A 13,222-nucleotide genomic window follows, 5' to 3' on the forward strand; every position below is an offset into this window, starting at 1 on the left:
TATGACCGGCTTGATGCAAAATTTGATGTGTGACTTGATTAAAAAATTCCCCAAAAATTTTCCAAGTTCTAGTGCAGACCGCTGATGACCAATCATTTTACAAGTAATCAACCCAAGTCAATCCACCCCCCCTCAAATATGATACCCCCCTCCCTTATTTAAGCTTGGGAGACAAATTATTGGGGGCATGCCCCTAACTTATATGCTTATGTAACTTGTAAAAAAATCCCCCTCCCCTCCACTTACGTGGTGCGATAAGTTTTCCATGGTGAATACCCCGGGCCCTCATTGCTAGTTTTCCTCATTGTTTCCAGGTCTCTTTTGTTGAGATGGAAACACCAACTGCACCATCAAAGATTGCCATGGTTTTTACACCTTGGAATTCCACAGGAAGAGTGATGTTCCCATCTTCTGCCTCATAGTACTTCCCTACTTTGTTCAAAGGTACCGGTCTTGTGTTTAGCTAAAGCATTTCAAGCTCTTTGATCCCTTCCTCAATTGAATCACTAGGTTTTTAACACCAAATTTCTCTAAGCATTTTCCCTAGTAGTCCACATATTTGGTCTTATTCTGAGAAACTCGGCCAACGTTATTGTATAGGTGACTGGGGTAGATAGAATATCTGTTAACCCTTTTGAGTCAATGACCTTGTTGGAAGACAATCTTTGTGATGGGACTGCAATTACATCTGACTTGGCCTTGTGCTCTCTAGTATAGGACGGTAGTGTTCTTAGAGAATGGGGTTTACTATCCAAAGACTGTACAGATCCTTTATCTACCCAATATGATTACACTTCATTAGGAGAAATATGAACCTTGCATGGGCCTTGTAAGGAATCCTAATTTTTAGGGATTAAGGCTAATGGTGTGTAGGGTTAAGTGGACAAGGGCATTCAAAAAGCTAGTTTTGAGTAGTATGTGCACAACTATCCTATGTACTTACCATGCCTCTATTTTGATTGGTTTGTAGATTAATGTGGAGGTGCAGGAAGTGAAAGTGCATGCCTGCGATAGTCAATTGTAGCTGCTCATGCAGATAAGTAGGATGATACAAGGCTTCTTCATACCCACTGCCCTATGCAAGATAGCTATGGACACTTTTACAGAGTATATAGGAGGGGTTCACGATGGGACAAAAAGCAACATGTGTACTGGCTGTGGTCTGCCACTAGAAGTACACGAAATCAATGCAATGGTCAAAATGCCATGTGAGCATACCTATCACCTAATCTGCTTTGTTGCTGCATGCTCCCTGGCGAATGAATGTCGAGCTTCCACTTGCCAGAAGAGGATACCAGATGAATGGTGTGGCAAGGTCACAAGGAAAGGACCTCCAATCACACAGAGTTCTGGTAAGATAATGTTAAGGAACAGTTATCCAGCCTTGATTCCTACATGAATTCAATTCATTTCTGGCTAGTCATGGGACTAAACACCAATGTACAATGCCTTATACACCTCATCAAAATGGTGTTGCTGAGAGGAAAAACATGTCACTTATGGAAATGGCACGATGTATGGTCAAAAGTCAAGCTTTGTTGCATTTGTTTTGGCTTGAGGCCATTATGTGTGCCACTTATGTACTTAACAAGTGTACTACAAAAGCTATGCAATCTATCACTCCATATGAAACATGGCATGATAGAAAGCCTTCTATTAAACACACGCGTGTTTTTGGTTGTTTGGCATATGCTTTGGTGCCACAAACATATCACAGAAAATTGGATGATAAGACTGTCAAATGTATTTTTGTTGGCTATAGTGCTGAAAGCAAAGGGTACAGGTTGTATCATCCACAAACAAAGCATATGTGGTCTCACAAAATGTTGTGTTTGTGGAAGATTCTATTCATCCCTTATTGTCATGTACTAGAGACAATAATGTAAGCTCATAGAACATTTATAACACTTTGTTGCCTCTTTTCAGTGGTGGAAGTTTGAATGTAAATTCTAATGAGGCAAATGTACAGCCTATGGAGGTTTCTGAAAATGTTACAGATCAGCCTACTACTGATGCAGATGTACATGATGTACTTAATGAGGAAAGGGCTGAGAATGAGTTGGCTAGAAATATGCCTAAATGGTGCATACTTTGTGTGATAGTAAATTCGATGCACCTTTGTCTAGTCATACTCATTCAGGTTCTTGCCATACATCTTACGCATCAGATTGTTATGATTTGGTTGCATCTAGCTTACATGATGATGAGGAACCTCTATCTTTTGGTGAAGCACATGATTCAAAAAATTAGATGGCTACCATGCAATTAAAATATGATGCATTTATAGAAAATGACACATGGACTTTATGCGATTACCTCATGGAAAAAATTTCATTGGTACAAAGTGGGTTTACAAGTTGAACATGAACCAGATGGTGAGATTGATCGCTATAAGGCTTGACTTGTTGCAGATTTGCTGATCATTGGACCAAACGAGAGACATATTGTTGAATGTAAGTCTGATTTAAATGCTATCTTCAAGATGAAATATTTGGGACTATTGCATCATTACTTGAGTAATACAATTTAAGCAGTGTGATGGTGGTATTTCCTTGTGTTAGAAAGTTACATAGAGACATTGCTATGTAGGTTTGGACTTGAGGATTGCAAACCTACTGTGTCCACTTTCAGTTGTGAGACTAAGTACAGGGCAGTCTTCCCGCTTTTCTTGCTCTTGCCGTCGACGTGCAACCCATTCCTCTACTTTTGCGGTGTCCGCATAATATTGGTGTATTGCTTCTTGCATATTTCGAACTTCTTCTTGAGTCTGATTGTGGCGTTGGGTCATTTCGTTAATGCGAGCCTCTTCGATCTCGTCCGCTCTCGTCGCTTCCTCTCTTGTGCGTCTGTTTACCGAGATTATAATATGCTGGATGGCCATTACAGAAAAATGTCGCACATTGTTGTTGGTGTAGTTATGTAATCGAAGTTCTTGTAGAAGCGTGATACAGACATCTGTTGCTTCATACATACGTTGCAGCAAACAATAAAACAGCAGATTACTTACGTTCGATATATCCATAATTTGACTGATGAGCAACACGGCATTTAAACAGGTTCGCCAGCCATAGCTATAGTCATCAGTCTACGTGGGCACGGTTACCCGTTCGTGCTTGACTACATTTCCTAGATCATGTTCTACAAAAGATGCTCTACACAACACACAAGTTTTTTCGCGGCACTACATACATAACCACTTGAGTCAGCAACACATTCCAAAGAGACACTACACTGCTTTCCAAATGTACCCAAATGGACCTTACGTTTTTACACGACCGTGATACGCCCTGCTTTTCCCAAAGTTTACGTAGTAAACAATCTTAGCTTCCATGTCAAATAACATCAGACTCCAATGATCACTACAAAGACACCATCAAATATGAGGAGAGATTTGCAATGCAAGATGTTATTTACAAGGCAAGAAAATACTCATGATTGATTGTACGCAATGACCAGAAAGCGCGCTAGATCAAAGTTGACTCTGCTAAACCAGTTCATCAGACTCAAAAAGGAAACTGAGTTGTTTTGCAGATAAGGCGATATCAGCGGATCTATTACGTATACTTTCTCTTGAACCTCAGGGGGCAGAAGCGAGACAGCATGGCTAACATGAACAAAAGGCAAAGCCATTGGATATTGCAGAGACAGGTTCTTTCTCCCTACCTCTCCCCTTCCTGTGTGTTGTTAACTGTGTGCGCACCGAAGCCACTACGTTAGGGTAAAAACGCATGCATGGTTGGAATAATTACTCCGTATGTGGTGACCATATCGCATTCATGGTTGGAATAATTACTTCTTATGTGAACTATAAATCTATCACTGTCATGCAGCAGTCGTGTGTAGCTACCCCTTTTGTAAATTATTTTTTGCTCTTCTAATTTATTCACTCGCGCTTATGGTTTTTTTTAAAAAAAAACATAATATGCTCTGTTCTTATCCACCTGTTCCGAATGCCACAAGACAGAACCAAGCGAATAGAACCCTTCGGAGATTCTTGAGGACCCTACTCACTTGGTACTGACTCAGCTAACGTCACCACTTATGACATTAGCGCACGGAACATAACCAAGCGAATAGAGTTCTTCAGAAATTCTTGGGAGCCCTACTCACTTGGTTCTGACTCAACTAACGTCAACTCTTATGACTTTAGCACACGGGACAGAACCAAGCAAAGAGGGTCCTTCGGAAATTCTTGGGGACCCTACTCGCTTGGTTCTGACTCAACTAATGTCACCTCTTATGACATGAGCGCACAGGGTCAAACCAGGCAAAATAGGACATTGAGGGGTACTCGAGGCCCAACATTCGCTTTGTTATGACACCAAATAGTTTTGGCTTGCTTTTTCTTTCAGTCATGGGGATCATAGTCCTGGAGACAGACGTGAGCGAGGCTACATGTGAAGAAAAACTATTCACATTCTTATATAACACCCAAGCTCATCACCGTGCACCAGAACTATCAGGAATGTTCAATGCAAAGTTTTCTATACAGAGGATTATATATTACTCCTTTGAGTACCTACAAAACCATTTGCAACAGTATGAGGCAGTCACTTGTGACAATTCCATGACAGTTGATGGCATGAGATATGTGCACCCTGCCGACCTTGACCCTGACAAGAGTGCTTCAAGGAGACTGAATCGCTATCTTGAAAAGTGTCCCTCCAATGCACTGCTTGTACAAGACAGGTGTATGAAGCACTTAAAAAAATGTCGCTTATTGGAATTCTACCATGGGTTTGTCTGTTACGTATACTTGCAGACGGATGGCGAGTCAGAGACTTCGCAGTCAACAATTTTCGGTAGTTGTCCATTGGCGCCGGAGGAAGAGGTAGAGGATGTGGAGGTGAAATTCAATCCAGAAGAAGAGCGGGAAGAGGTACTAAAGGAAACCTTTGATGCGGGCTTAACTCTTGTTTCTCTTGCGGATGCAGCAATAGGGTGCAGGCAAGAAAGCCCAAGTATGGAATCGACTTTGCCTCTCAATTGTGCTCCAAGATTTGCTATGGCGGGCGACACCCACTATATTCTGCTCACAGATATCATGCATGAGCTCAATATACGGGAGGACTACTGCCTAGCGGCAATTGCAATTTTTTGTGAGGCAGACATGGGGTTTGTGGACGATGATGCAGTGGACCAATATCTTATTGCTGACACAGCTGTCCGTGACTCACAGTTCACTTCAGGGTCGCAACTGATTAAAGATACGTTCAATGAGGCGAAGTCCGGAGAGGCCGATTTGCCAACAGATGAGCAGTTTGAATTGACAACAAAACAACTCGGCTTAGAAAACATGGGTAGACACGTGGCACCAGAAGATCATGTAATGAATAGTCAGTCTATTCACTTATGGGGGAGGTCGATGCTGGAAATGGACGAGAATCAGATGGTAACTTTTGTCGAGCATTCATATAGTATTAGAGATGGCCGAGTGATAAAATATCATGAACAATTTTTTTTGCTGCCAGGTGCTAGTGTATGACGATAGTTTCCTTAGAAGAGCGGAAGGCTCACGCCAAGGGCTTGTCACTGGAGTCCAAGGCAAGGATGCAGCATTGTCTCACTACATCGGACGTTTCAACCACAAAAAGGTTTGTAGAAACAATTCAAGTACTTGACAATTGTACTCATCTCACTTACGGCTAATAAATTGATTGCAATTATTATGTAGATCATAATATACCACAAGGAATATTCTGATGACAATGCAAAGTTCCCTCTGTTTGCAATGAAAGCTATTACAAGATTGTGTGGTGGGCACCCCCTCCCACTAAACGCAGAAAGAGTAATTCTGATTGAAAAACAGTTTGCTCTACGTGTATTTGGCATTGGGTAAGGGTGCCAAGCACTCAGAGCCCCATATTTCATGTCCTACACAGCTCAGGCTCTAGCTGCAGGGGTTGAAGACCCGGAAAGCTTAGATCCATACAATAAGCGGTTGTTTCTGAGGGAAAGAAGACGCATGATGCCTGTAGGGATGCTGCCATCAACAAAGGAACGAGCTCGTCTACAGAGCTTGCACATAGAAGAGGTACAAAGTGAGGAGGAAGGAGGTGCATCGAAGAGGATAAAAACGACGAGCTCAGGTCCATCTTCTCCCGCTCTTGACTCGTGACCGGCGCCACCTCGCATGGCGCTCGGCCGCATTTGATGCTCCCCAAGCCATCTGTTTCTTCTCTTTGCGGATGTGTTGTAAAGACCGTGTAATTTCTGAACTCTTAAGAAGTTCCTTCTGCCTTGCTCTATGAATTAGTCGTCTATAAGTCCATTGGTGTAACTCTAATGTGCTATTGGCCTTTTCTTTTCCTCCCCCATGCCGAGTGTGCTTAAAATAACTTGTTCTTGCCATGTAGTGGGTTTTTTCCATGCCTTGTGTGGACCATATTGATAGTGAGTCGTATGTCTTGGCAAAATATGGACCATGGTTGAACAGTATGTGCTGCATTGAAATAAAACAAAATGGTCAGTTGAGTACAATTTAAAATTTTGTTTTGTATACGTAGAATGCCAACCTACCATGTAATGTGTGATATGTTGCCCACCCCACCCTGTAAGGTAAGCCTTTTTCCAATCCAGCAAGGCTGCTTGAAATGATGTGAGCTTACTTTGGTCCCAAGAATGTTGCTCAAGGTAGTGGAAAATTTTATCTAGTGATTTCCACACATTCGCTTTGTGATTCTAGATTGCCCCACCACCAGCATTGTCTTTAACCACTTTATGTAACTGTTTCCATTTGTTGAACATGATTCTCCTTTCTTCTCTATATGAATCTTTGAGGCTAAACCCAAGAAACCTTCTTGCCTTCACTCCGCCTCTCGATGCTTTCTTGGTACCTTGTACCGACTTTGAGACATCTTAGGGTCCTCTTCAATTTTGACATTGCCTCCATGCAAACCAATGTCTGAGAGCACTCCCTCTAATTCTTTGATCACTCTTTTCGATTCACTCTCTGGCTTTAATGTCCATGCAAAACATATGTACAAATGAACCACCTTTTCAATTATTTGATAGAGTGCATGAAGTGTACAGACGTGAACTCTACTCAAAGGAATATCAAGCACTAGTTTAAAAGTTTTATCTTGAAGATGTTTGCTGGGAGCTCTAATCCATTGCACACTCTCAAGTGATTGTGCATCAGCCATGCAATATAAGCATGGATTTGCCACAGCCGCTCCGTGTGTTATGTTGTACATACACTTAAGAGTCTTTAAGTCACCTGCCATGTGCCATTCCACTGTGTAGTCACCAAATCCTTCCACTGAAATAACGGCTCCGTTTCTTTGTTCACTGATGATAGAAGGAATTTGGGTTTGACTAAAAACCCAATCGAGGATTTCAAAATTTTCCTTATCAACCTGCAGTGAAAAATGAAAACACAAAATCAACAACCAAATAATCAATATTTTTGTTATCAGAGATTGACCGAAGTATACATGAAATGATCCTAGAGATAGAATGTTGTTTTCTGATTGCACATTGAAGTATCGCGGATCCTCTTTCGTTATTGATGGATCCAGAGCTCTGTTCATGAGGGTAATGGTGAAAGTTCATTTTTTTGAATTTATGAGAGATTTGCTCTTTGTATTTTGTAAAAGAGCACAAGTTTGACCACTTACTTTTAGGACCTGCCATACCCACCATTTCAGTCCACATGGCATCCACCCATTTGCCCCTTCCATAATCTCCTTTTTAATCCCATGGCAAATAAAGAGGCCCCCTTAGACTTCACATGATCTAACTGAGTAAAACTAGTCAAAGAGTGTGTAGCATAGTGATTGAAAACGTACTAAGGAACCACTTCTATTGATAACTAGATGTACCCTTAATATGTCTTAGTTTGACTTTCAAACTATGTGCTTGATCAGCCTGCACTCTGGCTACTTGTCCAATTCTGACGCATCCAAAGTTGGTGTAAGTCAACCTTTAACTTGCTCCAAATCAGCCCTTATCTATGACCGTCTTGATGCAAAAGTTGATGTGTTACCTCATAAAAAAATTCCCCAAAATTCATTCGAGTTTTAATGCATACTGAGGACCAATTGTTACAAGTAGTCAACCCGAGTCGAGTCCCCCCCCCCCCCCCCCCCCAAAAAAAATGATACTCCCCTCCCTTATTTTTAAGCTTGGGAGATAAATTACTAGGGGACTGCCCTTAGCTTATACGCTTATACAACTTGTAAAACAAAACCCTCCCCTGCACTTACGTGGTGCGATAAGTTCTCCATGGTGAATCCCTCGGGGTGTCACTAGAACTTTCCGCAGAGGATTGGTCCTCAAGGCTCCTCCATTGGGCCCTCGTCACTCTCTTCATCTTCATCTATAGGTTGCTAAGTGATTCTACTCTTTGATCTTTGGATGACAGGAGCACCCTTCTCCTCTTCTTTTGATTGCGTGATATGCAATTTTGGTGAATACATTTGGTGCTCCCAAGTAACTAATGCCACTATATTTCTTTGTGCTCTTGAGGGTGCTCAACACATATGAAGCGTGGTTTATTGGCATGGGTAGCTTTGTCATTAATGCCATTGTGAAAACTGATGCTAGTGCATGATCCTCAGGGATCATCCATTGGGACATCGTCACTCTCTTCATCTTTGTCTGTATGTTGCTAAGTGATTCTCCTCTTTGATCTTTGGATGATAGGTGCACCATTCTCCTCTTATTTTTATTGCTCCTTGCAATTTTGGTGAATACATATGGTGATCCCAAGTAACTAATGCCACTATATTTCTTTGTTCTCTTGAGGGTGCTCAACACATATAAAGCGTGGTCTATTGGCATAGGTAGCTTTGTCATTAATGCCATTGTGAAAACTGAGGCTATTGCATGGTTTTAACACATGTAGTAGGGTAGTTTCTTTGAAATGAAGTGGACGTGTTGGTGGAAGAGACAAGGTTCTTCAGCTGGCTTGTGAACCATATCTTACAAGGTTGCAACTGTAGTTTTTTGCATGAAGACTCCCATCCGCTTCTTCTCCTTGGATCTCATTGAGTCACCTTAGTCGGTATTTTCAATGCTTAAACTACAATCTCCTTAGTAATGCTGACTTCGGTGGCTTGACTAGTAGAATCATAGATTCTAGCGGTCCCATCTTCCTAGCCACACCGATGTACCCAAACCTACTCATGCTCGACGTCAATCTCCTCCGCAACAACATGGTGAAAATCAGGGAAAAGATCAAGAAAAGACACGTATAGAGGGAAGGGGACATGTAAGGCAATAAAGAGATGCGTATGAGGGAGCCTCTTCCCACCTTACATAGATTATACCTCCTAGAATTCCTATACCATCATACAAGCCACTTCTAATACAATTCAGTCCATTCTTTCCACCATCACTGTAGTTTAGTCCCTTTGTTCCAAGATTTATAGTATGATACAATGTCACATTCCAAGAAACAAAGGCAATAGCCATATGGGTCTCTTCAAAGAGGTCCCATACTTTCTTGATGATATTGCATAAGGAGCTCTTCAAAGAAAATTCAAACTTGCTTCCATTGAGGAAAATATTGGAGCCTATATAAGGTGAGCTAACTAAGGAAAGTGTGAAGAGCATTGAATATCAGATCATGGTTGAAGCTAAAGCCTTAGCTAATGCTTCCTCAAAGGAAAAGATACATTAAAATATGGATTATTTGAAAAAACTCCTCTTGTAGAAAAATCATAGAAGGAATTTGTGTATGTTCAAGAAGATGTTTTTTGTTTCCAAGATAATAAGCATGCTTATTATCCTAAAGCTTGAAAATGAAAAATTCTAATCATTTGACAACTCCATAGGTTTCAACATAGTATAATGAGACTCTAAATCAAGTTTGACACCATTTGAACTTGTACGTTGTTAGATAGGCCTAGAATTCACTAAAATCAAACTACGGATACAAAATTTGGCCTAGAAACTTGAAAACTGAACCAAACTCCATGAAACCATTAGGAGAAATTTGGACTCACTTTTGGGCCTTGTAAGAAGTGCCACATCGGCTTAGAGAGATAAAATGAAAATGTTAACTTGTGCATTTTATGTGATACTTTTCTGCGCAACAAAAAGCCAAAATGACATTCTTTGGTAGGTAGCCGCCGTATTTATCATTCTTATCCTTCGTTCTCTTGTCAGGAATCCAACTAACCGTATGACAAATGATTTGAAATGCCAACTTACAAGCGTTCCCTCCAAAAACATAGGCCACACGAACTCTATCAACTGTAAACTTGAGAATATGGCTTTCCCTCCCAAAACCTGAGATATTTCTCCGTCTTCTTCTCTATCAACTCTAGGAATGGAGAACGCATCTTTTCCTGATGAAAACACTAATTTGAACTTACAATCCTCGGCCCCTTCATCTTTAACACTTACCCAAAGAAAGAACACACATCATCTTCATGTTGATGTATTGCAAGAGTACGCACCGTTGCAGAAACGTAGGAGGGAGTCTTTCTTATCTCAACGGGATAAAGAACTTAGAAGGACAAACAAGGAACATCATTTGGATTTGTGGACCGATGGGTCTATTTATCCAAAGGATCCTATGACAAATGCGCCACCTCCCTTTGCTAATATCACTAACCTTTTACATTTCACAGGCGATGGCAAGGATGGGCTATTGGGATACACCGAACATTTGAAAATGAGAGGATTGAATGCGGAAAGGCAAAGAAACTTCCTGGGAATGGAGAACATGCAGCTGAAGAAACTTAATGAAGCATGCTCTCAAAAGATTTCATCAAATAAAGAGACAATCCAAGGCCTTGAGAAGAAGATCACAAGTTTGCGAGAGAAAGACACCGTGCTTGGTAGTCGGAAAAGAAAACGAGATCTGTGCAACCTTGAGAACATGAAGGTTGGTAGTGGTGGTCTGAAAAAACGAATACGAGCTTTAAGGTAACTCGAAGTTTGTTTCTTCAATGTGCTTCATTAAGAAGTGGATACACTTACTTTCCTATACATGATCATAACGCATTGTGCTTTTTTGGCAGGTCTTTACTGCATCCAAACTCGAACAGTGCAGGCTTCAATGCCGGAGTGCATTACAGCCGTCTAGTTCCAAAAGAAGTAGTTGAAGAGATGATAACTCAGAAAAAATTTCGTAAGTTGAAAGGGAGGCTACTTACCTCCTTCATGAATGAGAATCAGCTGGAACGATGGAGTTACGATAAGGAATATTTGCAATGACCACAACCAAGTATGTAAAAGTGGACCATGGAAAATTGTCATGCTGAATGTGGCCCACTTCACCTTGCTGACAAGTGAACAATAGCACCACACCTTGCCAAGCAATAACAAGCACCAACCTCTTGTGAAGCAACAACATATTAACATCTTGGTCTCCTTCAACATCTTTGAACACCCTCACCGATTTGGGCATTACCTTTGGCCGAGCAATAACAAGCACCAATGTCCTTGGTGAAGCAATAGCAACATAACATCTTGGCCTCCTTCAGTGGCTCTCAACACCCTCATCGATCTGCTCAACACCCTCATCAATATGTAAATTCACAATACATACTCGTGGAGTTACAGGTAACCTTTTTTTTTTGTCATTAAACCCCTTTTAATGATTCTTTTGACCATCTCTCGCCTCTCTTTCCTACTTCACCCGACGGCTTCTCTACACCTTTCAAAACTAGAAGATTACATCATAAGAATATTGATTGTCTATCAATACAAGATACTAAAACTAAAATTTGAGCTGGTTATGTAAGCTTTGAAAATGAATTGCTTCATTACTTTTAGACATAACTATCGTTTTTTTGGGAGGTAATTTGTGACAAATTACATGCTAAGCGGTCAACTACGGAAAAGAGTAGGGAATCGTGAACAATCGAACCAAAATAGATACAAGGGTATTTTGGGAATTTTTGAAATTTGAGGGGTATTTTGGGAATTTGCACAAATTGGAGGGGTATTTTGGTAATATTTTTTGAGCAGTGGCATGGCCTTCAAGAGCGCGCGGGGGGAGATTTGAGCCTCTAGAGTGCTCAAAAATTCGGGCACTCAATTAAAAGTTTACCCTCGCGTTATCTCAATCCTCTCCTTCTCCTACGTCATGCGTGCCTCTTCTGTTGTTCTGTGTTAGGATAGCCACATCTACCCCTCTCGCCACTGTGTCTGCTTCTCGGATCCGCTTGCTCTTGTAACTACTGCGTTTCCCTTCACTCTCTCATCGAATATAATCGTAGCAGGCTGTTTGTTATCGATGACAGCAGTCTCGATCAAGGCTACGCTCTTGCACCTGGTTGGCTTTGCCTTTTGAGGGCCCCTTCAGCTTGGAGCGGATGCAAGATTGGCTGCCAGGGTGCTTGCATGGGAGAGGCAAGCATCTACAGGTATACAGTTCTACTTTTCTAACTGGGAACATCAAGTTGTAAGTTGAGGTTTCCATATGGTAGTGTATATATTCTTAGATTTAGAAAAGCTGGTCTATTTTTAATATAGAGAGTTGAGTTGTGTAGTCTTAGTGCAGACTGCCTGATGATAGGAGAAGGTGCTATTGTGTGGGTGTCTTATATTGGAATTAGTGCAAAAAAGGGCGGCTCGTCACCCGTCACATCGAGCCAAATTTCACTGCAGCTTGACATTGCTGCTTCCTTTTCTGAACAGAGGGTGGAAGCTTTGTCTAGGGCTGTGAAACTGTTGTTGTGCCTTGTGAACTTGCCCTTAGTAGAGATCACCCCCAGGGAAGGTGTTTTTGCTTTTTTCTTGGAGAAATTCACCATGTGGTTTAGGAACATTAAGATGATTTGTATGGCAATGTGGATGTTCTTAAAATCCAAAAGGGTATTTGATTGGTGTAGCACAGATAATGACAAGTGAAGTGAGTTTGTTTCTTTCAGAGTTTATCATGTGGTTTTGGAGGAATCGTATGAGGTGGAAAAGACTCATCACAGTCCTCATTCAGTCATCATGCTTCGTCTATCACTTACACAGTCGTGTTTTGTCTATCATCATGTTTCGTCTCCTTACACAGTCATCATGTTTTGTCTATCACTTATGAGTTACAATATTTCTCTAGAGACTCATCTCTCAAACCTATTCCTTTGGGCCCATGTTTGACTTCTGTAGGTGATATGCTTATTTGAAAAGTTTGTCAAGGGATTTAGGGTTGCTCAATATTTAGAAGAGAAATTTTCACTTCTACTTGGTGAAATCAGTGAAAGCTTGGTTGGAACCCAGTGAAAAAGTGGGGAGCATCCCACTACAAATATTTGAACACTCCTACTTGCAT

General features: G+C 41.2%; 1 protein-coding gene across 2 annotated transcripts; it reads left to right on the plus strand.

Annotated features, from left to right (window-relative positions):
• The first annotated feature begins 11,953 nt into the window (after window positions 1-11,953).
• On the plus strand, window positions 11,954-12,823 carry LOC147450755 (uncharacterized). 2 transcript variants are annotated; one of them, XR_015189303.1, is made up of 2 exons: window positions 11,954-12,323; window positions 12,461-12,823. XR_015189303.1 is itself a non-coding variant. In XM_086520797.1 (2 exons), the coding sequence occupies exons 1-2, from the start codon at window positions 12,301-12,303 to the stop codon at window positions 12,808-12,810; spliced, it is 384 nt and encodes a 127-aa protein (XP_086376923.1). In that variant the 5' UTR covers window positions 11,954-12,300; the 3' UTR covers window positions 12,811-12,823. The 2 variants fall into 2 exon arrangements, 1 of the variants encoding a protein (XP_086376923.1); XM_086520797.1 differs by having other exon boundaries at window positions 12,450-12,823.
• Window positions 12,824-13,222: the final 399 nt, after the last annotated feature.

The sequence above is a fragment of the Adiantum capillus-veneris genome, chromosome 9, assembly GCF_014529385.1.
Source record: "Adiantum capillus-veneris isolate H3 chromosome 9, ASM1452938v2, whole genome shotgun sequence".
In the NCBI taxonomy this organism is placed as follows: domain Eukaryota; kingdom Viridiplantae; phylum Streptophyta; class Polypodiopsida; order Polypodiales; family Pteridaceae; genus Adiantum; species Adiantum capillus-veneris.